The 26,210-nt window shown below is 37.5% G+C and overlaps 1 protein-coding gene across 8 annotated transcripts in view; it reads left to right on the top strand.

Annotated features, from left to right (window-relative positions):
- fig4a (FIG4 phosphoinositide 5-phosphatase a) overlaps nucleotides 1–26,210 on the top strand; it is a 43,658-nt gene that overhangs the window by 12,568 nt on the left and 4,880 nt on the right. The window contains exons 11-24 of one of the 8 annotated variants that reach the window (XM_067481971.1): nucleotides 563–660; nucleotides 3,578–3,711; nucleotides 4,110–4,226; nucleotides 7,042–7,087; nucleotides 7,596–7,744; nucleotides 7,959–8,125; nucleotides 12,594–12,732; nucleotides 13,477–13,535; nucleotides 13,787–13,934; nucleotides 14,166–14,249; nucleotides 14,810–15,005; nucleotides 17,090–17,179; nucleotides 23,590–23,678; nucleotides 25,943–26,017. In XM_067481971.1, coding sequence (XP_067338072.1) covers nucleotides 563–660; nucleotides 3,578–3,711; nucleotides 4,110–4,226; nucleotides 7,042–7,087; nucleotides 7,596–7,744; nucleotides 7,959–8,125; nucleotides 12,594–12,732; nucleotides 13,477–13,535; nucleotides 13,787–13,934; nucleotides 14,166–14,249; nucleotides 14,810–15,005; nucleotides 17,090–17,179; nucleotides 23,590–23,678; nucleotides 25,943–26,017 — 1,591 coding nt within the window. Of the gene's footprint in view, nucleotides 1–562; nucleotides 661–3,577; nucleotides 3,712–4,109; nucleotides 4,227–7,041; nucleotides 7,088–7,595; nucleotides 7,745–7,958; nucleotides 8,126–12,593; nucleotides 12,733–13,476; nucleotides 13,536–13,786; nucleotides 13,935–14,165; nucleotides 14,250–14,806; nucleotides 15,006–17,089; nucleotides 17,180–23,589; nucleotides 23,679–24,154; nucleotides 25,636–25,657; nucleotides 25,897–25,942; nucleotides 26,018–26,210 lie in introns of those variants that run through there. The other 7 variants (XM_067481970.1, XM_067481975.1, XM_067481974.1 and 4 more) reach the window with 7 other exon arrangements.

Below are 26,210 nucleotides of genomic sequence, written 5' to 3'. Positions count from 1 at the left end.
TATTAGACAAATGTAGGTCAGTGACATGGCTAAGAGACACCATGGATCCCCTCCACTCTAACTGTCAAAACTCATTGTTACATAAGTGTACAATAACAGTGTTATCAGAAATCATCTCTTTATTTTAAACATAAACACTCAAAGCCCTTAGGAGAGGTAAAGTGGGCAGCTGCTGGGGGGAACAGTAGTGGTTGAATAATGGGAACTGTGCTGGAGCCTGTGTTTGTACTGTCAATTTTGCGATGCCTGTGAGTGACAGTATGGTACTAACACGATCTAACCTAATATTTCTCATCTATTTTCTGGCTCCTTCACTGGTCCAATTTGATAGCAGGGTGCAGGTGCAGGACCTGACATAAGTGGCATTAAATATGATTTAAAAAATTAAAGAAAGAATGGAATAATGGAAATTAACAGTGAATTGGCAGTAATGTGTCCACACACAATACCCAAACAAATCCTCAGTATGTGCTCAGAGCTCCCTTTCAAAAGTTCTAATTTTGCTAAGCATTCCCTGAATTTAGCTGATAAATAAAAGATATTTTGTTGACTTTTCTTTTAGTGGACCAAGCTGACCCATATGCCCATGTAGCAGCCCTCCATTTTGACCAGATGCTGCAGCGTTTCGGCTCTCCAATCATCATCCTCAACCTGGTCAAGGTAACACACACAAACACTTGTTTTAGGTCATCACTGTGGCAAATAACATCCCAGCCATCCCAGTAAAAAATTAAATTAGCTAAAGGGCTTAACTGTTAACATAATATAATACTTGACCTTACACATTTAGAGTTAAACTTGTGATTTACACAAGCAGAAGTTATACAGTACTTTTAGTGAAAGACCTTGTAATGAATTTATTCAGGACTGTTTTTGCATAAGAGCATTGGAGCAATATACGAGAAACTGATATTCCATAATCTAAATCAACTCTATAAAACTGTGTTGCAAAATACTTGAATATTGGCTTTCAGTGTGAGCACTCATTGGATATTGTGGGCCAGTTGTTTCTGCAGAAACTTCCAAGTCACGAGATTTACCATGTGGTTGCTGTTTGTTAGCAGTTGTAATGATACCTTAAAAATCCTCTCACTGCTTGCCTTTAACACACAAACACAGCATCCTTTAACTTGTCCCTTCACTTTATGAGGCTTAGAAATAAGCATTAGTTATTAAACTGCTTTTATACTATGAAAAACAATTATAGTTTCATAAATAAATTAATTCCAAAAATGGTAATACTGACACTTTGGCAACTATGACACTAATAAGATGCTTCACTCATTTCATGTTTAAGTATAAACTATAAAGTAAACAAAAGCCTGCATGAGCTACTTGTGTTAATTTCTATGCTATCCTCATCCCTGTTTGCAATGTTGATACATTTTCTCATCTGAGCCAGGACTCTACTAGTAGCAGTTGTGTTGCCTTTTTGCATGCACACTCATGGACACACTTGGGCACGCAGCCATACACTCTGTAGCTTGGGTTTCACGCTCACGTTGTCACTCACAAGGGAGTCGTGAGATCAGGGACCAATCGCAGACCTCAGAGGTCCGCACAAGCCACAGCCATGTGATATTTGCAGACTGTGGGGAGTAGGGGAGGGGACCCCTGGCTAATACACTACACCTTCTCTCTTATGCCAATGAGAAGGAAAGAAGATGTGGCAATTAACCATAAAACCATAAAAGATAATTTTGCTGTGGTGGAGAGTGAGGTCTGTGTTGCCATGTCAGCTTTGGGATGGGCGCATGGTTGTGTCATGGGTTGGTGTGTGTTTTCTTAGTGTGTACGTTAGGAATGGCAGAGTGACGGAGTAAGAGAGCACATGGCTAAACATGTGAATCATTTTTCCAACCAGCTAACTTAATTAGAGTCCATTAGATCTTTGGGAGATACCTCACACTTTCTAAAAGTGTGTTATTTCTTAATTTACTGTCATCACAGTCCTGTCAAAAGACAATACAAGAAATCTTTTAGATAATCCTGTTTAAAATGGCAGCAACCCCTGTCAGACCATCAAACAAAAAGAGTGCTATAATGATAAGAAAGAAACAATCCATTAAACACCCTTTTACCTCTGCACAACTATATACAGTACATTAAATTAATTACATTTACATTATTAAATTGTCAATGACCTGCCTTGTCGTGAATGAACATGTGACTGTTGGTCATTCATTTGTTCATGATTTGTGACTGCACCTCTATACTCCTACAACCATTTATTAACTGGTGTCTGCCTGCAAACAGGAAATGTGTGCTTTTATATCTGCACGTGTTGTGCATGTTCTAGTGTGTGTGTGTGTGTGTGTGTGTGTGTGTGTGTGTGTGGAAGTGCATTGGTAATTTGACTGCTGATGTGTTGCTTTGTTACTGTTAGATGTGTGCTTAGCTGCTAAATGATGCATCCAAGCTGATTAAGACCAAGGGTGGTCTGTCAAAATGCACAGTGGAGGGTAAAGCAGAGAAACCATTTGGTCAGTGTGACTACAGATCACAAACTGTGTTTGTATTTACATTTTTAAATAAAAATATATTTCTATAAGTTATTATTAGACCCATATATTTGTTTTATAATCAGTCAATAACTGTTTTAATAAAATGTTTGCAGCATAAGTTTTTTTTTTTTTCACTCACTTTCTCCAAAAACATGTTTTCAATATAAATCAAAAAGTTCTTCCTAAGCTCAGTGATTTTGGTTGGGAAACATCTTTGAACTACCATGTTCAAGTCTCTCCACAGGTGCTCTTTTGGGTTTGAGTCTAAGCTTTTATTTAGTCTCCCTAAGTACAGTCAGTGACTTGTACCAGAACCACTCCAGCGATATATTGGCTGTCTGCTTCTGGCCATTGTCTTGCTGAAAGATTATCTGTTGACCCAGTTTCGGGTCGAATTTACTCGAGCTGTTTGTTTTTTTTTTCCCCAGGACTTCTTTCTATTTGGCTACTTTAATTCTCTTCTGATTTGTGACCAGTCTCCCTGTCCCGACCACTCTCTAAGGCTTTTTACTTAAAGTGGCTTCCATCTACCCACTCATTGATGAAGACCCGATTGACTAAGTGCTTCTGAGAGGGTCTACCTGGTTCTCCTGTCTCTGCATAGAATGTCTAAAATTCTGTTAAGATTGACTTCCTGATCACCTGCCTGATCAAGGTTTTCATTGTTACTCAGTTTGCCTTAATAGTTAAATATCTGAAGAACTAGTTTTTCCACACTTCTTCCATCACAATTATTGAGGTGACTATGCTCCTCATAACACTAAAGCTTGAATTTTATTGTATATTATTGGCCTAATCTATGAATCAACACAAATTCTATCTACAGAAACTTCCTAAGTCTTTTATAAAGGAGACGTTTATATTTTTAATACATTAGTAAGATTTTTTCTTTGTCATTGTGCATTGGTGTGTGTAGATTGGTGCAAAAATGGCAATCATTATCTAATTAAAATAAAATCTTTAACACAGCATACAGTAAAGTGTGCAAAGTGGGAACTGCTTGGACCCTGTACAATTGTTTTTGCAGCTCAGATTTTGTCTGAAGTGATGCACTTCGTTTCTTTCTGTTATAGAAACGGGAAAAAAGAAAGCATGAGAAGATTCTGAGTGAAGAGCTCTTCCCAGCGGTGATCAACTTAAATCAGTTTCTCCCTCCAGATCACTGCATCGATTACATCGCCTGGGACATGGCCCGCTACACCAAAAGGTTCCAGTGTAATCGGTTTAAATCTTCACCTTTTAAACTGTCAATATCTCATTAAAAAGTGATTCCAATGCTTTTAGTCAGCATTTTTAGGCAGCTTGTCTACCATTATTATCTTCAGTAAAAAAGAAACATTTCTGCCATAATATCTGCTTTCTGTTAATATTTGAAACACGTTGAACATGTGTTCAGCAGGTGAGTGATTTTGGGATTACTGTTAAATTCAACTGACCTGAAAAACTGAATCAGCATATTAAAAAAAAAGCAGCATTTCATCTTCCTTTGTGTTTAAAAATTAAATAAAGCATATTACAAACTCAGCCACACACACACAAAGGGTTTTATGTCTAAAGCAAATACTAGTTTGACCTACCAATTTCTTTTTCTTTTCTTTTCTCCAGTAAGCTGTGCAATGTTCTGGACCGTCTGAGTATGATAGCGGAGAATGTGGTCAAAAGAACAGGTTTCTTCATTAATCGATCTGAGTTCTATTGTCACACCCTCAGACCAGATGAGAGGTGAGCCGTTTCATATCTTACACTGCAATTTTTCTGTTGTGGTTTTTATGAAATCTCTTTGGACCAGATTCTGAGTTTTGTTCGGTCAGCTGTTGTGCATAAAACACACACACCTTCTATAGTAAACTAATATAAACCACATTTAAAAACAGTAACATGTTTAGGCTCTTATTAGCACACTTGCTTTTACAAAGATAATTGTTTAAACTCTTTCAAGTCACTGTGTTAAAATGAGAGGGAGCAGCAGATTAAGCAGTGACGAGGGAAAAAAAAACTTGTTAAACTAGTTACACTGGCCTACACCACACCACCATCTTCTCTGCATTTGCACAGTAAGACCTACGGTATAAGTGAGTGTGTCATCCATTTTTGTGTAATACATATGCAGAATCATACATTTATCGAACTGTTCAATTTGGCAACTCTGTAGATTTGAATTCCTAATGGAAAATATGCCTGATGGCAGTAGTGTCGTGGAGAGTTTTCTGCTAATGAGCTGAGTAGATTGCCATCCATGTACTCAGCGCATGGCTCTTCCACAGTCTGCATGTGTTAATCACTTTCACCCAACATTACCATTCTGTTACATAACCCAACGACCACGCTATGGCTTGTATTTATTACCCCTCCTTCTGCATTACCTAATGGTACCTCACTTTCTTTGTAATACACTCTCACTTCACATTCAGGCACAAAGTTCCCATGCACCCATGTACATACAAAGATAATTTTAACAAGGGTTTTTTTGTAGATGCACAAACTTTGGTACCTGTAATCTTCATCACATGCACTAATTAGCTGATAACTAATGATAATTAAAGGTTTGTTAACATTGTCTCTACATTAAGAAATAATTTTCTCCAACGCATACATATTTTATATTTTGAGGCAGAGTTGCTCATATGTCTCAGTCAGTTCAATGAGTTCATACCTTGTAGACATCCACTTTGCTTTAAAACTCACCATTTAACAACAATTTAATTTTAGTTTCAAAGCTCCTTCAGTAATTTAGAGTGATTTTTCGTTTTCCCTGTCCTACTGCTTGTTTTGGAAAACACTTTAAATAGAAAGTGATGAATAGTGAGATGTGTATTGGACTGGGGGGGGGAGAAAAGGACTAAGAGCCTGAGGTGCCCCTTGTCTGGTAACGGACTGTTCTTGGATATTACATTCTGTAACCTAAATTTTAAAGCAGCAATGTTTTTCTCTTAGCACATGTACACCTTTTTTTCCCAAGAGTTAGATACCACTGACATTTCTATACATAACATAATTTGAGCCTATATATATAATTTCTGACAATTAAAGTTGAAACTGTCAGAAAGGTAATAATTCTATTATGTGTTGAATTTTGAGGTCATAGTGAGTGGTGGAGCTGTGAGTTATATTAAAGAGAATCTGAGAAATTATGACTTTCTCAAAATAGAATTCTTCGCAGAGCTGCTGTATTTCTTTGCATTAGATTGTACCGGTGTGCCTAAAGTTGTGGCTGATTACAAGGAACTCAAATGCCATTTTTTATGGACTACAACATAGAACAGATATCAGACGTGAGTGAAAACAATTAAAAGATGCCCAACAACAAATTAATTGACGAAAATTTAAAATGGTAAACTAAAATTAAACTCTGACTTGTGTAAGCATGTTTACTGATTGTAGTTGTCAGGAATAATGTCTGCACTAGAGATGTCCTGCTTCTCATAAACTTAATTGCTCTCACAATCACACACATACTCGCACACAAATGGGAAAGTTGCTATGCAGCTGGTCTGGGAACCCGGGAAATTCAACAAACAATGCTGGGATTAGTGGATGGCTCAGCAGGAGCCTGGATGAGTTTTAAAAGTGAGTGCACCAATCTGCCACAGCAGTAACATCAGCTGGTGGTTTTAAGTTGTGGTGGACATGGATTAACATGGGAAATATTTGATGCTGATCAACGTCTGGCAGAACACTCAAAGTGCCTATTACTGACTGCAGGTACTGTGTGGCACTATGCTGATCCCTGTCTTCAAAAATACTAACCTCACTGGGTGTGGTAATATTGTGGCTAAATGTTGTATGTATTGACTTAAGGTTGCTTATTCTACAGATATAAGTCGGGTTGCACGTCTTATATTAACAGGTCCAGTGCTAATTTGATTATAGCCTAGAGAGAATGTGGGTTTGCCAAATTGGCCCCGTGCAGGATCCCGTTTTGAGTGCAAACAGACACTGACTACAGAGACACAATTGCCTCATTATTAAGGCAGCTGCCAAATATTTTCTACAGTGACTTTTTTTAAATAAGTTTGTTCATTTTCATCAGTGTCCAGACAAGGAAATTCATGTGAACATTCGAAATGTCTCACTTTGTGTTAACAAGTGAAAGGAGCCCATCATAAACAACCAGCTGAAGTGTGTCTGTGTGCGTGCGTGCGTAAGTTCCTCACAGAATAGTTGGTTGAAATGTGCTGCTCAATTACATCTTACCTTTTCCTGAAGTTCCACGAATCTCCCGCAAATTGACAGCTTCTCTGACACCCCCAAAGCATTAACAATATCACAGGATATTTCCTCTCTTCTTGTTGTAAGCAAATCTCTCGCTTTCTGCTGTGTGTGTGTGTGTGTGTGTGTGTGTGTGTGTGTGTGTGTGTGTGTGTGTGTGTATTTTACATTTAGAAAGTACTGTGATCATGCAGTCTCTGTGTTAGGGATGAGTTCACGGACCTGCACAGACTGTATGTCATTTGTGTTTTTGAGGCACTCAAGGATAAATCAGCTCAGGTACAGTACACTAAAACAAATAAGGATAAGGATTAAATCTTTATTTCAGGTGGGGAGATTTGGGTGGACACATCACAACCAGTGGACGAATCCAGGTATGCAAAAAATTATTAAATCTCACAATTCTATTTTCATTCAAGTATTTTCTTAATGATTTATATATGTATGTTAAAAAGGGCAAAAAAAAAGTAAATGAAAAGATACTGTTCATTAGTTGAACCATAGAAAGTAATAAACCTACATATCAGTTGATTGCAGTGAGATATCTAGGCCAAGGGAACAGCTTTTTATTTTTTTATTTTATTTTTTAAGATGCCACGCGTTCATAGTGTAAGCTTCAAAACTAGTGGGATGCCTGTGCACTAAGAGCAAAATGAGATATTTTATGTTTTTTTTCATGTAAGCCTTGGTTGTCAGTACAGTAATATTCTAAGAATCATCTCAGCTCTATACTGTAATATGAATTGGCACCAAGTACTGAGTGTAGACTGATAAAAATAATCCAGTTAGTGATGCTACTCGTGATCTGCTTACTGTATTGTGCAAACACACACACACATATTTGTAGAAGGAGGTTTTGTCAGTAAGTCTTGTTCATTGTAGACTGGTGTATTGCGGACCAACTGTGTGGACTGTCTGGATCGGACCAATACTGCCCAATTCATGGTGGGGAAGTGTGCACTGGCCTATCAGCTTTATGCACTAGGAATGATTGACAAGCCCAAATTGCAATTTGATACTGACTGTGTGAGGTAAGGCTCCTTACATTGTCAAATGTTTTGTGTATTATGTGTTTATGTGTGTTTTACTCTGTATTGTGTCCTTGTTGTTGCTTTTGCGATGGTACATACAATATTTCAACCGCAGGATTAAGTACACAGCTGTGTTAGGCCAGCTGTCAGACTGCTGGAGATCTTGTGAGCATATCTCCACACTTAACTCTAAAAATGTGTATGTATACTTCAGGTTGTTTGAGGAGCTGTATGAGGACCATGGGGACACATTGTCTCTGCAGTATGGCGGTTCCCAGTTAGTCCACAGGGTCAAGACCTACCGAAAGATCGCCCCCTGGACTCAGCACTCTAAAGACATCATGCAGACACTGTCACGCTACTACAGCAATGCTTTCTCAGGTTTGTGTTACACATATAATATTTTATAATATTGAGCCTCAGAAGTAATTCTAGAGAGCATGTTTAGAGTATTGTGGTTAATCTAGTTTTTTCAGCTGCATTAAATTCTAACTCTGATGTATTCCCATAATTTAGTGGCATCGGGGGGCTTACAGTACACAGTAATAGGCAGTTGCTTTTAATTTTGTGGCTAATCAGTGTAGGTTCAACATATGGCACAGTTTAATTAAAGTAATGCATTTAGTTAAATAAACACACAATATATAGATTTCCAAGAAAAGGGGGACCGTGATGCGTTCCTAGTAAATATTTTTTAATGTAACCTTTCTCATATGCAGCATGTAATCATGCTCACTCTGTTCAGTTTTGCAAGACTGACTGGTGTTACTGCAGGTTTTACTCCTTCTCCCTGAGGAATTAATATACTTCTTGAAAATACTTGAAATTTTGCAAGTCTGAAGCAGCACATAACACACTCTAAACTTAACAAAATCTAAAAGCAAGACTAAATACAAATCTTTTATTATTCCAGCTTGTGATTTACCGGCTGATTTTAAAATGACAGAATGGGAACATATCCATTTCAGTATCCACAGCACACTGTCATATCAGCATAGCTCCCTGACTACCACTTTTTTTTTTTTTAACTGCCACTAGTGAGATATTTGGTGGAGATTTCTGATATTGTTGGCTGGTATGTTTTTACCTCCCCTCTTACTTGTAGCCAGAATCTAATTTGCTATCTGTGCCTGATAAAATGGTTTTGCTATGCTTGCTGTCTGTTTTGTAATAATTGTAAATTAAGCCCTGGTTTTTAGATTGATGGTCTCTCTATGACAATGTGCATGCATGGTAGTGTTTTAGGAGACACTGGTGACTGTCTAACATGGAAGGGTGGCATAACTAGACCCAGAAATAAAGGGGGAGGTTGTGTGTAGTGAATTCAATAGAGCTGTACTACTTGTCCTACAAAGTAGACAATGTGTCTTTGCCTTTTCGATCATTGGATGGTTGCAGAGCAGAAACAGTAAAGTTGCAGATTGTTTATTTAGGCTGAAATGTCAAGGGATTTAAGGTTCATACAATGCATAGTCTGAATACTTGCTAGTGTCTGCTGCCAATCCATCCTTTTACAAGACCACAAACATTTTTATACATTTACCTACGATTCTTTTTTTCTTTTTTTTTTAATGTCCTACCAGACTTGCCTCAGTCACAGTGATGTTACTGAGCTGAAATGCCCTGAAATGACCTCATGGTACTTTTTAAAACTTTGCAATCGTGTATCATATACTAAATTGTAATTTTGGTTTGTACTAACTTTTCAAATAATAAGACCTACTTAAGATTATATTACCTAACGCTTTTTGCATTATATATATTAATAAAACTTAGTCCCAAAAGCTAAATGGAAAACAATATTAATGTTCGGGTTACTCTGGGTAATCTTAAGTGTTCTTTGAACTCTTTTCTTTGTACTACTTACTGAAAAAACTGTTGTTATACAGTCATGGCCAAAAATATTGGCACCGTTGCAATTCTGTCAGAAAATGTAACCCTCCTCTCAGAAAATTGTTCTAATTGCATATGTTCTGGTATTCACGTGCTTATTGTTTTTGTTTGTATTGGAACAACAACAACAAAAAAAACAGAAGGGTTCTGTGTGAAACAGAATTTCACACAGAACCCCAAAAATGCTCTGAACAAAACTAAAGGCAGTCCAGACTCCAGGCTTGCTTTCTTATGCCTTTTGTGTCAGCAGTGATATTCTCCTGGGTCTCCTACCATAGCGCCCCTTTTTCTTTCAGATGGCGACAGATAGTGCGAGCTGATAATCGAGAAATAATTTCGATTAATTAACAGTTAAAACCCATTATTACGCTTCCATAATAAGTGAATGTCTGTTAGCTTGTTTAAGAAAAAAAACCTTTTCTTTACTAGAAATACTATTTTGGCTTCTCTGACTAGCAAATACATTTCAGACACACAAACGTACAGTTCACACTAAGATGTTTTGCTGCATCTTAAATGTTGGGAGCAAACTTCAGTGCCCATTATGATGGGGCTGGTGAAAAGGCAGGTAAAGTGTTGACTGATTTTTGCTCTCTGCATTTCATTCATCTTTTGAGACCAGGCTTTTTGTCAATGACATCCGTTGCACGTGCTTGTTTTTCTCACAGATCATCCATAACTCTTATCTTGTGATGTACTGGATGAGTCCCAGGCTGAAAATTACCTAGAGAAAAATTGTGGTAGCAGGATTTAATAGAACCCAGTTCAGTCTCTAATTATCTGACATGACTGTTGGAGCAGCATGCACGTGGCTTTCCAGTTGGGGGATGGATTAAATGGCGCCAAACTGGGCAACATGCAAAACACGTGCCACATACTGATCACACAAACTCTCACTGAGAATATCGTAGTGTGCTGTTCATTTTTGATTTTAGAAAGACATTTTGTGAATAGATTTCAAAATCATCTTTAAAGGATGTGACATAATTATGGAGCTTAGATAACATTATACTTATATAATATATAACAAAATTTATCTAAAATGTAAACGGCTAAGCTGATCCACTTATGAAGATGTTGAGATACAGTTCAAAGCACTACAAAAGCATAAAAAATGGACTTTGTTACAATTACTTGAACCGGATGATGATGATGATGATGATGATGATGATGATAATAATTTTATTTGGTTAAGTAAGTCAACCATGTATTGGCTGCAGGAATCAGATGTAATTTGTGTAGCCAATAATCAAAACCTAATAAGCTAGAAAGTTGACATTATTGGTATTTTTACTTAAGTTATTTACAAATAGTTTAACTGATTAAGTTGTTTTGGCTCAATTAGTGTGTAATCTTTTGTTATACAAAAAAGCTCAGCCAGAACCCTTTTTTAACCAGAAATTAAATAAAACATGAAATATAAAAATATATACAATCGCAATTCAAAAAAAGTTGGGGCGATGTGTAAAACCTAAATAAAATCAGAATGCAATGACAACAGAATGCAATCTCAACCCATATTGTATTCACAATAGAACATAAACAACTTATCACATGTTGAAACTTAGACATTTTACCATTTAATGGAAAATATTCCTCATATTGCTCATTTTGAATTTAATGGCAGCAACACATCTCAAAGTGATTACTGCAAATTAAAAACAAATGGAGGAGCATTTAACAACTAATTAGGTTAACTGGCAACAGGTCAGTAACATGACTAAGTATAAAAGGAGCATTTCAGGGAGGCAGAGCCTCAAATGTAAAGATGGACAGAGGTTCACCAAGCTGTTACAAACTCCATCTAAAAAACTGCGTCTAAAAACAATTTCAGAAAAATATTCCTCAATGTAAAATTGCGAAGATTTTGAGGATCCTACCATCTACAGTATATAATATCATCAATTTAGATTTTGGGGACCTCAGGCGGCACTGCATTAAAAACAGCCATGGTTCTCTACTGGGCTCCATCACTCCATGGGCTCTGAAACTTCCAGAAATCACTGTCTGTGAACACAGTTCACTATGCAATCCATAAATGTAAGTTAAAGCTGTATCATGCAAAGAAGAAGCCATATGTGAACATGACCCAGAAATGCTGCCGTGTTCTCTGGGCCAAAGCTCATTTAAAAGTGTCAGAGGCAAAATGGATAACGTTTGTGTGGTCAGATGAATCAAAATCTAAAATTCTTTTTGGAAACCATGAATGCCATCTCCTGTGGACTAAAGAGGAGAGCTTGTTATCAGCAGACAGTTCAAAAGCCTGCATCTCTGATGGTATGGGGGTGCATTAGTGCCTAAGGTGTGGGCAGTTTAGGCACTATCTAAACCACATACTGCATCCATCAGAACAAAAAGGCTTTGCAGGAAAAGAGTCCAAGTGCTGAACTGTCCTGCCAGCAGTCCAGACCTTTCACCAATAGAAAACATTTGGTGCATCATAAAACAACAAATCTGGCAACAAAGGCCCAGGACTCTTGAGCAGCTACAGCCGAATCCTACACCAGACAAGAATGGGACAACATTCCTCTCCTAGACTTCAGCAACTGGTCTCCTCACTCCCAAGATGTTTACAGACAGATGTTAAAAGAAAAGGGGATGTTAAAAAAGTGGTAAACATCACCCTATTCCACCTTTTTTGAGATATGTTGTTGCCATTAAACTCAAAATGAGCTAATATTTCGCATGAAATGATAAAATTTTGCAGCTTCAGCATCCGATTTGTTGTTTATGTTCTATTGTGAATAAAATATGGGTTAATAAAATTTGCAAATCATTGCATTCAATTTCATGTGTAAAATTACACATTGTCCCAACTTTTATAAATTGTGGTTGTATACAATTTATAAAAATAGAAATGTGCAATTAGAGTATACAGTATGTACTGTAGAAATTTTCTCTTGTATACTTTTTGTATTATGTCTTTGCCTTTATTGTGTCCATCTCAATCCTTTAGATGCCGACAGACAGGATGCCATCAACCTGTTTCTCCAAGTCTACCAGCCGTCAGAATCCAAGCCGCACCTGTGGGAGCTACCAACTGACTTCTACCTGCATCAGAAGAGCACCATGGCCCTGCCCCAGGAGAGACGTAGGTGCGGTACTTTACGCAATATATAATTTAAAATGTTTTTCTTATATATACTTTATTTTTCTTCTGTCTCTAAATTTATGTAAGATTTAATTGTAAAAACCCTTTAAAAATCCTTTCTTTATACACATGAAATGTATATGTAGGTCAATGTGTGTGTGCGTGAGATAGAAACCCATTTCACACAAATTATTATTTTTTGACGGTTTGTTGCTGTTTCAGTTGCATTTTATTCATTTGGTTTCTGTTTGTTTCATTTCATTTCTGTTTTTTTTTTCTTCTTTTGTATGATTTTGCCTAAAGTCACTTGTGTCTTTGTGTAGATGTGTACTAGTATGCGTGTAATTCGCTTTCTATTGTCTTCATGCTTACATAAAAGTAGACCCAGTTTTCTGATACAGGCAAACTAGTTTATGCAGTCATAATGGTACAAGGTAACAGCCATTATTCCAAGAAATTAGCATGCGTGGAAGAGAATTGAATTCTGTAGCCACAGACTGAGCTTTTGCTCTCAAACTCTCAAAAGTAGCACATCAAACACTAAATAATAATCAGTGCATTCACTCAAATTGGTTGTATTGAATAAAAGGGTGATGTATTCAGGAGTTGTACAGTAAGTGGTCTAGCTAAGCCAATTGTCATATCTAGGTTATGTGAAGTCCCAGGTGAGAAGGTGCAGAATACACATCACTCTTTGGAATGTTTTATGGAAGGTGTTAACACTTTTGTGTATCTTGTCTGTCCTTAGCTACACATTGTGGTGGTCAGAAGGAATGCTGTCCTCCCTTCCCGTGGCCTATGACGAAGGTATTATGCAACATCTGCAACAGTATATAAAATACCAATAATGTCTGAAAGATATACAAATTTCATATTTTATGAAAATATCAAAATTGATATCTGCTAGATACAGGCACAAGTTTTTTTTCAGTGGGTAATAGCAGTAGTTTTTGTATTGTTTTTGTCAAGGGCATGCTATCGAAACTTCATGCTTCATCTCCAGTATATGGATTAATGTACCGTGAAATCTTTTTTTCTCTATTCCTGTGTGGATGCAGTTCCCTGTGAGGAGAACATGAAGAAGATCAAAGTGAAGAGAGTGAACCGCTTCGACGAAACCACTGACCTCTACACAGAATTCTTCAAACCTTATGAACTGTCTTCTTTTGATGACACGTTCTGCGTCGCCATGACCAACTCAGCAAGGTGAATACATGCGCATAAACACACACAGAAATTATTACACAAAAAGCCCAACAGTTTTATAAGTGTGTTGTGTTACACCTAAAATCCAAACTGGATGCTGTCTACAATAATTCTATCAAACATTGAAGGAAAAACTCAGCTGAAGAATGTAACAAACATTCATTAGCTTTTATTGATATTGTACTGCATGTTGTCAGGTAATGGGTTTCCTTGTATTTCATTTTCATTAAGGGAATTTATGCCCAAGACAGTTGGAGTGGATCCAAGCCCATTTACTGTTCGCAAGCCAGAGGAAACTGGGAAATCAGTTCTTGGGTGAGTGCATCTAAGTAAATATTCATGGCCACCTTTGTTATGCTTTGGTAGGTGTATTTTTTTTTTCTTTTTTTTTTTTGGATTCAGTGAATCATGTGTCACTGTGCCCTCATCCACACGGCTTCATTAGACACTTTGCTCTCAGGTAACCATAAACAACACTCTGTGCTTTTTCCTCTTTGTTTAGAACACACACAGGGTTGAATTCACCTGCAGTGAGCTGTGTGGGTGCACATAGTTATAAAATAATCAACCCTGCACATAAATACTATTAGAAAAAAGCCTAATGCACTTAAATATTCTGTAGCACTCTGTTTTGTATTTGTTAGTAAAATGTCTCTGCTTTAAGCATCATCTAAGGAGCAGCAAAACTTGTTTTAGTTAGAAGAAGAAAAATATTTTGGCAAGCCAAAACGAGGGTTAATACCATTCATATGTATGTACTCACAACCCTGGAACCACAGAAAGCAGGTAAGAAGTCATCATTTAATGCTTGCTGTAGCTGTTAGGGGGGTGTATGTTAATCTGTGTACAAATCTGTGTAAAAATATTGGCAGCAGTAAGAGCAATAAAGAGGAGACGCTGCTCCAGAGGAAGACTGCAGCCAGCGCACCTCCTCCTCCAAGTGAGGAGGCAATCTCCAGCACATCAGAGGACGACTCTGAGGAGGACCGTGAGGATGACGGATCCGTGTCCCAGCGCTCCACCCCGATCAAACTGCTAACAGAGTCCGGAGAGAGCAGTCGCATGCAGGAGGTATCAAAATACAAAGCATCTAAATAAACAATGGCCTGATACAGAATTACATTTTCTAAAGTACAAATGCACAAGGAAACACATTTGCGCTGCAATAATGAGATTTGATATGCAGTCAAATCAGATTTAAACATGGAATTGAAATGATAAGTAAATAAGAAATTGTGTCACTTCAGAGACATGTTTAATGTAGAGTAAAAACAGCAGCCTATCAAATGAGATCCTCTAATGATTTGACGATATTGAATCTCCTCTAAGGACCGCAGGGAAATGTCATCACAGTTCATACTGAGTTTAAACCACCTGCTTGTATATTTGGCCCGAAAAGCATTTTACATTTCAATTTGAGTGTGTCACCCTGGTTATATTCTCTCCTCCTCATCTCCCCGAGTCTCCCACAAGAATTAAGGTCTGTGTTTCTATTGGCGTCAGACAGAAGTGTGCGTCAGTCTCTGTGAATGGGGTTTAAATACTGTTTAAAGTAAAAAGGTTCCCTGTGCCATTCTTCTTGTTCTGTTTGGAAAGGGGTTTATAATTGCTTAGTGGTTGAACTGAGTCCACAGTTTTAATGTTCTTCTGTTAAGACTTGATCTATGGTCAAAACAACTTCTGTACAAATGCAGACTGCATCTTCATATGTGTCCCTGTCTGGGCTAAGTTCTTGAACCCTGCTGCTATGACAACAGGTACCCTAAATGTATGTTTTGGAAAGATAACTACAAATGGATGTCTAAATAAGCCACTTAATACCAACTGGTGGAACTGACTCAGGCATGAAGTGAAGTACCACCGTAGCTTTTGCTTACTTACTTTTTAGTTAACAGTACTAGAGAAACTTGGAATCCTTGTCTTTGTCAGCCTCAGTTGCCTTCAGCTTTGTTAGTGAGTTACATAGTATTGCTGAAATCTGTTCTCCTACAGTTTATAACCTGTACTTAAAGTCTTTACGTTGAATATTGGTTGAAAAAGGGTTTTATTCTTATTACAACAACTTGTTAAACAACAGAAATTCTTCACAAGGTGTATTACAGCCAGCGTTTTTTATCACAGAGAAGCTCAGGCATCATTTGGGGCATTTATTGGAACTACGCATGTGCTGGATTATTTTTATTTTTTATTTAAGCATGTGATAAGAGAAGGTGCTACCTGGTTCGATTTTTATTTTTTATTTTGTGCACTTCTGGGACCCCCCTACACCAGAATCCAAAGGGTAATTCAAACCCTGATCAGAACCAAACATTTCACAAGTCTGTATTGAGTATTAGCATTGCTAAGTGTTTTGTTTTCTCAAAATTAATTGCTTTTGGACAATATGACACTACTATGCATTGATTGTTCAAAGATGAGCAGAAAGTAACATCCTTACAGAAATGATACTGTATTTTTGTCCTTTCTGGAGCTGCTTATGCAGCAAACTGTATGTGTCCTGTGTCCATCCTAATGGGACATGATGTAAACTCCTTTCTGGTTCATGTTGTCACTTATGAGGTGTTCAGTACAGCATGCTCTTTCATCTTACGGCTTCCTCCTCTAAGGCCTTGGTATTAATACAGTATGAACTGTAAATAGGACATCTGCAGAAGGATTTTCTCTGGTTTGAGGACTTTAGGTGTCTTGCATGCCTTTTTATTTTTTTGATTGCTGATGTAATCTCCCCTTTCTTTTAAATATCTCACTCAGCTTTTGCAATGTCAGGGATTATCTGTGGACCTATCTTTTCCACTGTATCCACAGAGTATTCATTTTGTAAAAGATCTGCTTTTCACTGTGCTTTCTCAATTTTCTATAATTCAGTTTATTTGATGTGATTAGGATCTTGGGATAATACAGGTAATTCTTTAATAAGAATGTATATTTTCTGTAGAAACACCTTTTACTAATATTAAAGTTACCAGTATTTGTTCAGCTGGATTTATATGTTCCATTCAGCCCAATCCTCTGGCTCTTCTTCAAACTTTATCACATAGTCCAAACTCCAAGGCTGTGATGATGTCATAATAGATTGACTAATTTCTCCCTTATTAAATTAGAGAGGACCACCAATTGTGTTCTACCAGTCACCTACATCTCCTTCCTTCTTTTAGGTGTCAATGGATTTGGTTAATACAAGGACAATTGCAGCGTCAGGTTCAGGAGTTGCAGACTTTGCCCGTGGTTCAAAACACTTTATTAAGGTATAACCGATTGCAGCACTGCTTTATTGAGCTGTCCAATAAACTGTCAACTGAGTAAGTTGAGCAAAAATATTCCCAGGATCTGCCATCACTATATGAGTATCTGTGTTACACCCCACATGGACTAGTAGCACATTCTCATACCTTATTATCCCAGATTCCATACAACAGCAGAGCATATAAGACCTACCTGTGCACAGTATCTAGGACAGGTAGGTCAGTGTGTCAGCAGCATGAATCAAATGTCAGGAACCAGGAAACATTATCTTAGTAATGATAATATAATAATGACAGTTGTGCTTAGAGGAATTATTACTGCCTTTACAGCCATGTCTACATGGGCAGAAGTGGGGTGATTTCTTCTGCTTCAGCTTTGCCCTTGTGTCATAGTTTACACATTTACACATTATTCAGTCATTTAGCAGACGCTTTTATCCAAAGCGACTTACAAGTGAGGTACAAGGCAGCAAAAATCTAAATCAAGGAGAAAACAACAAAGCACAGTCCTATCAGAAAAGTGTTTACATTTCTTTTCTTTTCATTTTTCTTGATGTCTTCTGTGCGGTGATGGGACCACCAGACACCAGAACCTGATGAGAGCAGAGATTTAAAGAGTGGTGTGACAGGAGTCCTTTTTGTCTGATTAAAAATGAGGCGTGCTGCCGCATTTTGGTTCATCTGCAAGGGTTTAATTGTGCATACCGGTAACCCCATTAACAAAACGTTGCAGTAATCAAGACGAGATACGACCAGCGCCTGTAAGAGGAGATATTCCCTGAGGTCGGGTCTGATATTTCTGATGTTGTAGAGGGCAAATCTGCATGCCCTAGAGACTGAGGAGATGAGATCCTTAAAGCTCAGTTGTTCATCAATGATGATCCCCAGATTTCAGGCCGACTTAGTGGGGACAATTACTGTACCTCCAATGTTGATGTTGGTGTTGTGTTGTGTTGTGTTGCGTTGTGTTGAAGGTCTTGCTAAGCTGACGATGTCTCTCTCTCATCCAGGCAGAGATGTGTCAGAGAGAAGCAGAAATGCGTGATGAGACAGTTTACACATATATCTCTGTCTCACACTTGATGAGAGCATTTCCAAAGATGACAGAACGTGTTACTTGCATTGATCGTGTTACTATTCATTAGATGGTACCAAGGCTTTGCATCATTTGATGTTTTAGATAGGTCCTGTTGTTCAAACTCAATGCCATTCTGTGCAGTTTTATCTGTGGACATCTGTAGCTTCTTTAAAGGGAGAGACATTTGACATGATGTTCCACCATCATCCTCTGTCAAGAGGTGAAGTGTAATAAGTATATATTATCCTTATATACCTTATATACTGACCTTATTATTAAAAAAAAGTTTGAAACTATGATATGTGTTTTTAGGCATGTGACTCACAGTCACTCAACAGTTTTGACACAGACTGTGATATCTCAAAACTTTATGGTACAAATATCCTTCTTCTCCAATTACTAAATCCTGCATATCCCCGCTTATATATAATATGAAACTTCGGCCAACAAATACTACAAACATTTTACTACTATCTATTACTGTTTGGTAACTATCTTTGCAGTTATTGGGTGGATTGCTCCCCAGAGAATATTTGAGACTAAAAAGAAAAGAAACTAGTAACAGCACATTGGAAACATTCAAAGCTGGTTAAGGGCGGCTGTAGCTCAGTGTGTAAGTCCGTCGTCCACAGACCACAGGGTCAGGGTGTGTATTTGTGCGTGTGTGTGTGTATGGTTGAATGGGAATCAGCATTGTCAGGCACTTTGGATAGAATTATCATTTACCATGACAACTGTTGAAAAAGTTAGCACTCTGTTGCTGGCACACTGACAAATGATGCGACTCTACAAATTAACTTTTTTTTTTGTGTGCATCAAAAATGGATGTAATTAGCAGAGCGAGACAGTAACTATAGTATATTTATTTTTTTCCCCAAAAACTCAATTGGAGTTGATGTCAACTGAGCAAAGATTCTGGATAAGACAAATTTAAATGGGGCCAATTTTGATCTGCTTGAGGCAAAGGTTTTTCCTCGAGCTCCATCCATCTCTTTCCTCCTCCTGATTTATGATGTATTTTCTGTTGGTTTTCACTGCTCTGTCTTCTCCGGGCCCTGAGTAATGAGCCTGGTCATGAATATTTCTGGCTGGGCAGGCAGCTCACGTGTTGGGCACACACACACACGCTCTCATGCATCTTGTGTCTCCGCCTCCGAGCTTGTCCGGGAGAACTGATTGCCAGTGTGCCAGCACAACGCAAAATATTTAAACATCAAATTATTACCAGATTTGGTATGTAATTACACATGCTCATTTCATATTCCAAACCCAGTTTGGGTGTATGTGTGTCAGCATGAACATGGATAGATTTTCAATATGTGTGGGTGTATGTACAAGCAAGTGTGTTTAGCCACTTGTCTGTGCTCCACACACCATATGATCGTGTATGCTGCAATGTGTGTTCCCATGTAATCTTGGTCTGAACAAGACTGTGTGTGTGTGTGTGTGTGTGTATTCACAGCTGCCATTTCTTGGACATGATCTTGGAGCACCCTCATTTTGTTCTGCCCTCCCTTTCAGTTCCTATCAATAAAAGTACGGTAACAAATGAAAATATTACGTTGAGCATTTTGCTGCAGAGTCGGTGATAACAATGGTATGGCTGACTTCTTTAAGGTCACTTGTGTGCACGTTGGTTGTGTGCACGTTGGCCTTGTAAGTTTACAGAAAGAATATTGCAATAAACCTCCAGGTTTCATTATTTATTCAGGAAATTACTTTTCTGAGAAGTATTTGAAGCACATTTAAAATGTCTTTTTAAATGGACAGTAATACATTTTTCTTTGTTCACCATGCTCAGTTGTTATGAAATTGCCGGATATCTGCCAAGAAAACACGCACAACCACAATATAACACTATACCCACAATCTCATGCCACAACACAAGGCAAGATGGATTCATGATGTTTATGTGAAATTCCCACCCTGTCACCAACACGTGAAAAGAAAAATGCATTAGACCAGACTTTTTATTTTTTATTTTTCAGGTTTAGTCGTCTGGTGCTGGTGAGCATGTGTCCACTGCAGATTCAGCCCTCTTATTCATAGCTAACAGAAATGCAGTTTGCCTTAGTCTATTCTTGTGCACCATCTGCTTCGAGGTCTTACTGTACACCACTGTTGTGCCAAGCTGTTATTGACCTTGTAAATAACGACAAAAGGCTCAACAAGGCAAAAAATATTTTCATGGCAAACATGCTAAAATGTGTTCCCACATGTTCAACAAAAAGTTGTACACTACAAAAAAAGTACATCTTTAGTTCATTTCACAGAACTGTTAGTTACAAATTCTGACCATTTAATACAATTAATTTGTTTTTAGCTAAAGCCAAGATGGCCAATAGATTTCGAAAGAGGAAAGTTCAACAAATTAAACTGTAATGAAAGATCCTGATTAAAGAGCCAACCTCAGCCTAATTGGGAATTCATACTAAAAGTGAGATGTGAGCTCTCAGCACAGCAGAATTGGAAATTAAAAAACTGGAAATAAATGTTGTCCAAACTAATGTAACTCGCAAATGCACAGTTGCCCAGCAGCGATACAAGGAAACGGTGATTCGAAGCATGTTGGTCAACGTTTGTTAAAACCAGTTTTGTAATGACGAAATATGTCTCCCAGTGGTGCCATGTGTCTGGATTATGTGTTTAAAAAAATATTTTGGCGCTAATGGAGGACTATGGCACAGACAAACAAGTTAATGGGACTGCAAGCTGACAAGTGACTGAATATGAGCAAAAAAGATTTAGTCTTAGTGTTAACATCTGTTAAGTGATTTTAAAATTTGATCTGTTAAGAAAAGGAAAGAAGTAAGCGTTTAATCATAATTATTTCAGAGGTTTATTCCATCCTTTGGTTGCTCTTTCTCTTGGTTTTTTGAATACTACAAAGATATTCAATTGTCTGGGGACATACAGTGCTTATCCAGTTCCCAGTTAATATCATTTTCTTCTTTAAAAGCTTAAAAAATGTTCACCAATGTTCACAATTGTTTGTCATGTTATAAAATTCCTGCTTTGCAAATTCTTTTTAGCTTCAGAATCATCGTTTATTTCAGTCTTTGGGTATAAAAATTTGTGTTTGATCTGCCATTCAGAACGAGAATTTTCCCTACGACTTTTGCCCTCAATGTCAGCAGCCCTCCCCCCTCCTTTGCTTCACAATCAACACTGTGCTTGACCCCATCTGATCCAATCAAATTCATTTTAGTTTCATTTGGAGAAACACTGTATTGCAATATTCATCAGACTTCTTTTCATGTTGTTTGACACAGGCAGAGTTAATTCTTGTGCCATTTTGTGCACAGTGGGTTTCTTTTTGGATGGTGTCTGTAGTGGTTAACTTCATACAGTCTTCACACTGTTTTCACACCTCGCACTGTCGTAGCAGTCACTTTTTTTCGAGGAAGGCCACTGTGTCTTCTGCTAAAAATCACAGGTGTACTCACAGTTGTTGCACTGACGTATTTTGGGGCCTATATTTAATTACAAACAAGATCAAATACCCAAGAATTGAGTACTTGAAAAATACTTTTTAATCATTTACCATTTTTAGATATATTAAGTATAATGTACAGTGGTGCAGTTTTTTGTGTACTGTAATGTCCTTGGTAATAATTTATCGTTTCATCTCTAGTTTTAGGCGATTCATTGTTATTAGGCCACAGTCATCTCATTAGTTAATGGCAATTTCTGTTGAAAGTTTTGAAATAGATAAAGCTCAGTCAGATTCAATGGAGAGCATCTATGAACAGCAGTTTTCAAGTGTTGCCACAGATTCTCAATTGGATTTATATTGGATTTACTGGACTTTTAACACACAAATATGCTTTCTGTAAATCATTCCATTGTAGCTCTGGCTGTATGTTTGTGGTTGTTGCGCTGCTGGAAGGTGAACCTACGCCCCAGTCTCAAGTCTTTTGCAAACTCTTACAGGTTTAGTGTGAGGTTTTTGCCAAACATGCATGTAGTGTTTTAGGCCAAAAAGTTCAATTTTGGTCTAATCTGACCAGAGCACCTTGTTCCACATGTTTGTTGTGTCCCCCACATAGTTTGTCACAGACTGCAAACAGGTCTTCATATGGCTTTCGTTCAACAATGGCTTTCTTCTTGCCACTCTTCCATAAAGGCCAGATTTGGGGAGGGCACGACTCGGCTGCTTCTTTGATTCATGCTCTCCTTGTCCGGCCTGTCAGTTTAGATGAGCATGCATTGGTAGGTTTTGCAGCTGTGCCACACTCTTTCCAGTTTCCGATAATAGATTGTTAGACGCTCAAAGCTTGGGATATTTTTATAACCTAACGCTGCTTTCAGCTTCTCTACAACTTTATCTCTGACCTGTCTGATGTGTTCCTTGGACTTGATGATGCTGTTTGGTCACTAATGTTCTCTAACAAACCTCTGAGGGCTTCACTGCACAGCTGTATTTATACTGAGATTAAATCACACACAGCTGGACTCTATTTACTAATTAGGTGACTTCTGAAGACAATTGGTTCCACTGGACTTTAGTTAGTAGTATCAAGGTAAAGGGGGCTCAATACAAATACACAAATACATGCCACACTTTGCAGATATTTATTTGGAAAGAATTTTGAAAACCATTCATCATTTTTCTTTAACTTCACGATTATGTACCACTTTGTGTTTATCTATCACATAAAATCCCAATAAAGTACATATACATTGTTATGTAACAAAATGTAGAAACATTCAATGGGTATGAATACTTTTGCAAGGCAGTGCACTGTTCAATAATGTGTTTCTTTATTTTGTTCATGTTGATCATTGGCTATAATTATAGGCCTATAATCATTGGACTTACTGATTACATTAATTTATTATTTTTACTGGTATATGATTTTACGGTGTCTTTGTCCACTTTCTTCTGACAGTAAGTGATATTAATACTGAATAATATATTCATTCTCATTAAGAACTTAATTTCCTTTTGCTTTTCAAAGAAAGCCTTTCGAAATCTGTCAGGTTCAACCGGTCTGACATTTCTAATCTGATTTCCTGTTTGTTATGATTATTCTATCTCTACAAACCCTGGACATTCTGTGCAAAATCCCCAGGAGGGCACTGTCCCTGAACATGAAACTATCTTGTCAGACACCAACAATCAAATTACATGTAAAGTTGCTTAAATTGCACTCCTTGGGCCTTTCTAATTAGGGAATCAGATGTAGAGATGCAGCTGAACCCGATGACACCGAAGTGTATACCTTTATTATTAAATGTCCTTTTGAAGTCCTAGCTGTGCTAAAAACCTTTTGATGTGTTTTTCTGTTTCCGTCCCATGTGACATTTTACCTTTCACAATTCACCTTTTTAGGAAATCCAGCAGCAGCAGACGGTCAAGGAGCCCTATGGACTGAATCTGGCTAAGCTTCCTGCTGAAAAAGACCTGCTGATTTATGAAAGGTAATGGATACAAGTCTGACACACATGTTTATGTGCACTATTATTTATTACAGTTAGAAGCAATATCAAACACTGCAATGGTTAAGCACGGTACAAAAGGCCTTTATCATGTTTTAAATCTAAGCATTTAGGGTACTACTATAAATACTGTTGTAGCAATTGATACAGCTCAAAGGGATGAGAAAGGTAACAATATCTAGAAATATATATATATGTGTGTGTGTGTGTGCGTATATATGTGTATGTATATATGTGTATATATGTGTGTGTGTGTGTGTGTGTGTGTATGTATATATATATATATATATATATATATATATAAAATACACACATATATATACATACATATATATAAAATACACACATATATATACATACATATATATAAAATACACACACACACACACAATAACGTTTAGTATTTTATGCACTATTGTTCTTACCAACCCTCTGGTCAGTTTGTTTTCATTTTTCAGCCTAATGATGATCGACTGTGCTGCAGTGACAGGAACTCAGGAACTAATGATAGACTGACACACACTCTGGAACAGCTGTTCAGCCAACTAAACAAATACTTTCATTAAAAATGGCTTTAATACCTGCATGATTTAAACGTTACTTGGTGAAACCCTTACATTAAAGGTGGCAGTCTGAGATGAGGTGCGACCTATAAATCTACCCTTGCATCACGTTTAATTTTAAATCCACTGATGTGGGAAACACACCCAAAATGATAAAAACACAATCCAGATACAAACAGTCTTGACGTTAAGCATTAGGTTTATGGAATCCATGGCAAAGCAGGTTTAATATGAATGTTGTGTAAGCGACTTCATGTTTCATTGCAGTAAAGTTAAATATATTGAAAAATAAGATATAAAAAAATAACACACAGACTTCTGGGCACATTTTTAACATCATAACAGCCATACATATCTAATGCAAACCAATGTAGTTTTTTGTTGACCTTTAGCTCCCAGTATTTCTTGTCTGAAAAGATGTTTCTGACTGTTTAAGTGGTCTCGAGGACAATGCTTTCTTTATTTATAATTATTGACAAAGCAACCAGTAAGGCAGGAAGGGAGGAACAAGCAGTCAGTGTCAGCATCCCCCTCAGGGTGATATTAGTCATTTTGCAAAAGGGACATTGTCAACTCTACCCTGCTGTGTGCATCACACTTCTGACCTCACCGCTTTTTGTCCACTTCTTCTCTTACTTCAGCACAGTTTCCTTTTCTGCCTCTCATTTCCGTTTCATCCTGACCTTTTTTTTCCTGTATGCTCCCAACCATGATGATAAGCTACAGTGGAGAGCCATCATCAGGCTCAAAAACTGAACACAACTATCTGTTCTTTGGATACAAACTGCACATTTGATACAGTATGATGCATTTGATGATCCTGCCCTAATCAGCTGCCATAAACCCTATGAACTTAACAGTTTCACTGTATTTTAGTAGCAACCATATTGTGGACAAACTACTGTTTTACTGTAAGCTCAAAAAGAGTTCCAGGTAAATGCAGCAACAGTATATTCATTTCTTTAAAGCAGTGTTGTAGATAAAAATAAACAAATAAATACATAAATACACCATTCACTTGCATTGACCTGAGATACTTCCATTTGATTCTTATTGATTGCTCCAGCAAAGAAACGCATGCTGGGATGTAATAAGCTTTGTGGTTCACCTGACTTTAATAGCAGACATAGGTTTCAGGTGTGAGTGAAATAAGGTTGTCAACATAAAAAAAAAAAAAATCAAAAATTGCAGTGAAGAATATTGTTCATATCTTCTCACTCTAGTCGCACATAATGAGAATGAAACGGCATTCATTATTGAGGCTGGAAGTTGGCACAGCTCCAAGGATGTTGGCTGCAGCCAGAGCTCAACTAATCAGTGCATTAATATTAAAAATCATAAGCAAGAGCCAGAGGGGAACTCTCAATTATTGCATTTTGTTGTGTCTTTGTGAAAGAGAGATTATCCACCGGGGAAAATCTGAGATTTGATGGCAATGTGCTCTGAGCATTAGACATCTCCCCAGTTAAGTTCAATGGTGTTTGTGTGGAAGAACAGACAACGACAGCCTCAGATTAATGGCACTGTAATTAGCCTCTGTTAACTGCTTTTCTAGTGATGAATATGGAGTGATGAGTGTCTGAGACATACACATATAGAGAATTGTATAATTGTTGGAATTTCATTTGTGGTTTTTTTTGTTTGTTTGTTTGTTTGTTTTGTTTTTGATTTTTGTTTTTTCAGTTTTGCACATCTGGGTGAAAACCAGCACAAAGTGGAGAGAACAGAACACATAAAACTGGAAAACATCATCTGCCTGTGAGTAAAGCACGTGACACAGTAAATCAAACACAAACTCTGAATAAAATGTGTAAACATACTGAATAATCCTCTCTAGCATAATGTTGTAACATTGGTTTGTAGTTGTAACCTGATCTTTTAAACACCACTCAACATTTACAGCAACCTTGAGACAAGTAAACACTGTTGCTCATCCAGAGTGGTCTCTAGG

Source organism: Channa argus, chromosome 17 (assembly GCF_033026475.1).
Source record: "Channa argus isolate prfri chromosome 17, Channa argus male v1.0, whole genome shotgun sequence".
NCBI classification, from domain to species: domain Eukaryota; kingdom Metazoa; phylum Chordata; class Actinopteri; order Anabantiformes; family Channidae; genus Channa; species Channa argus.
This window is presented reverse-complemented; position numbering and strand designations above follow the sequence as displayed.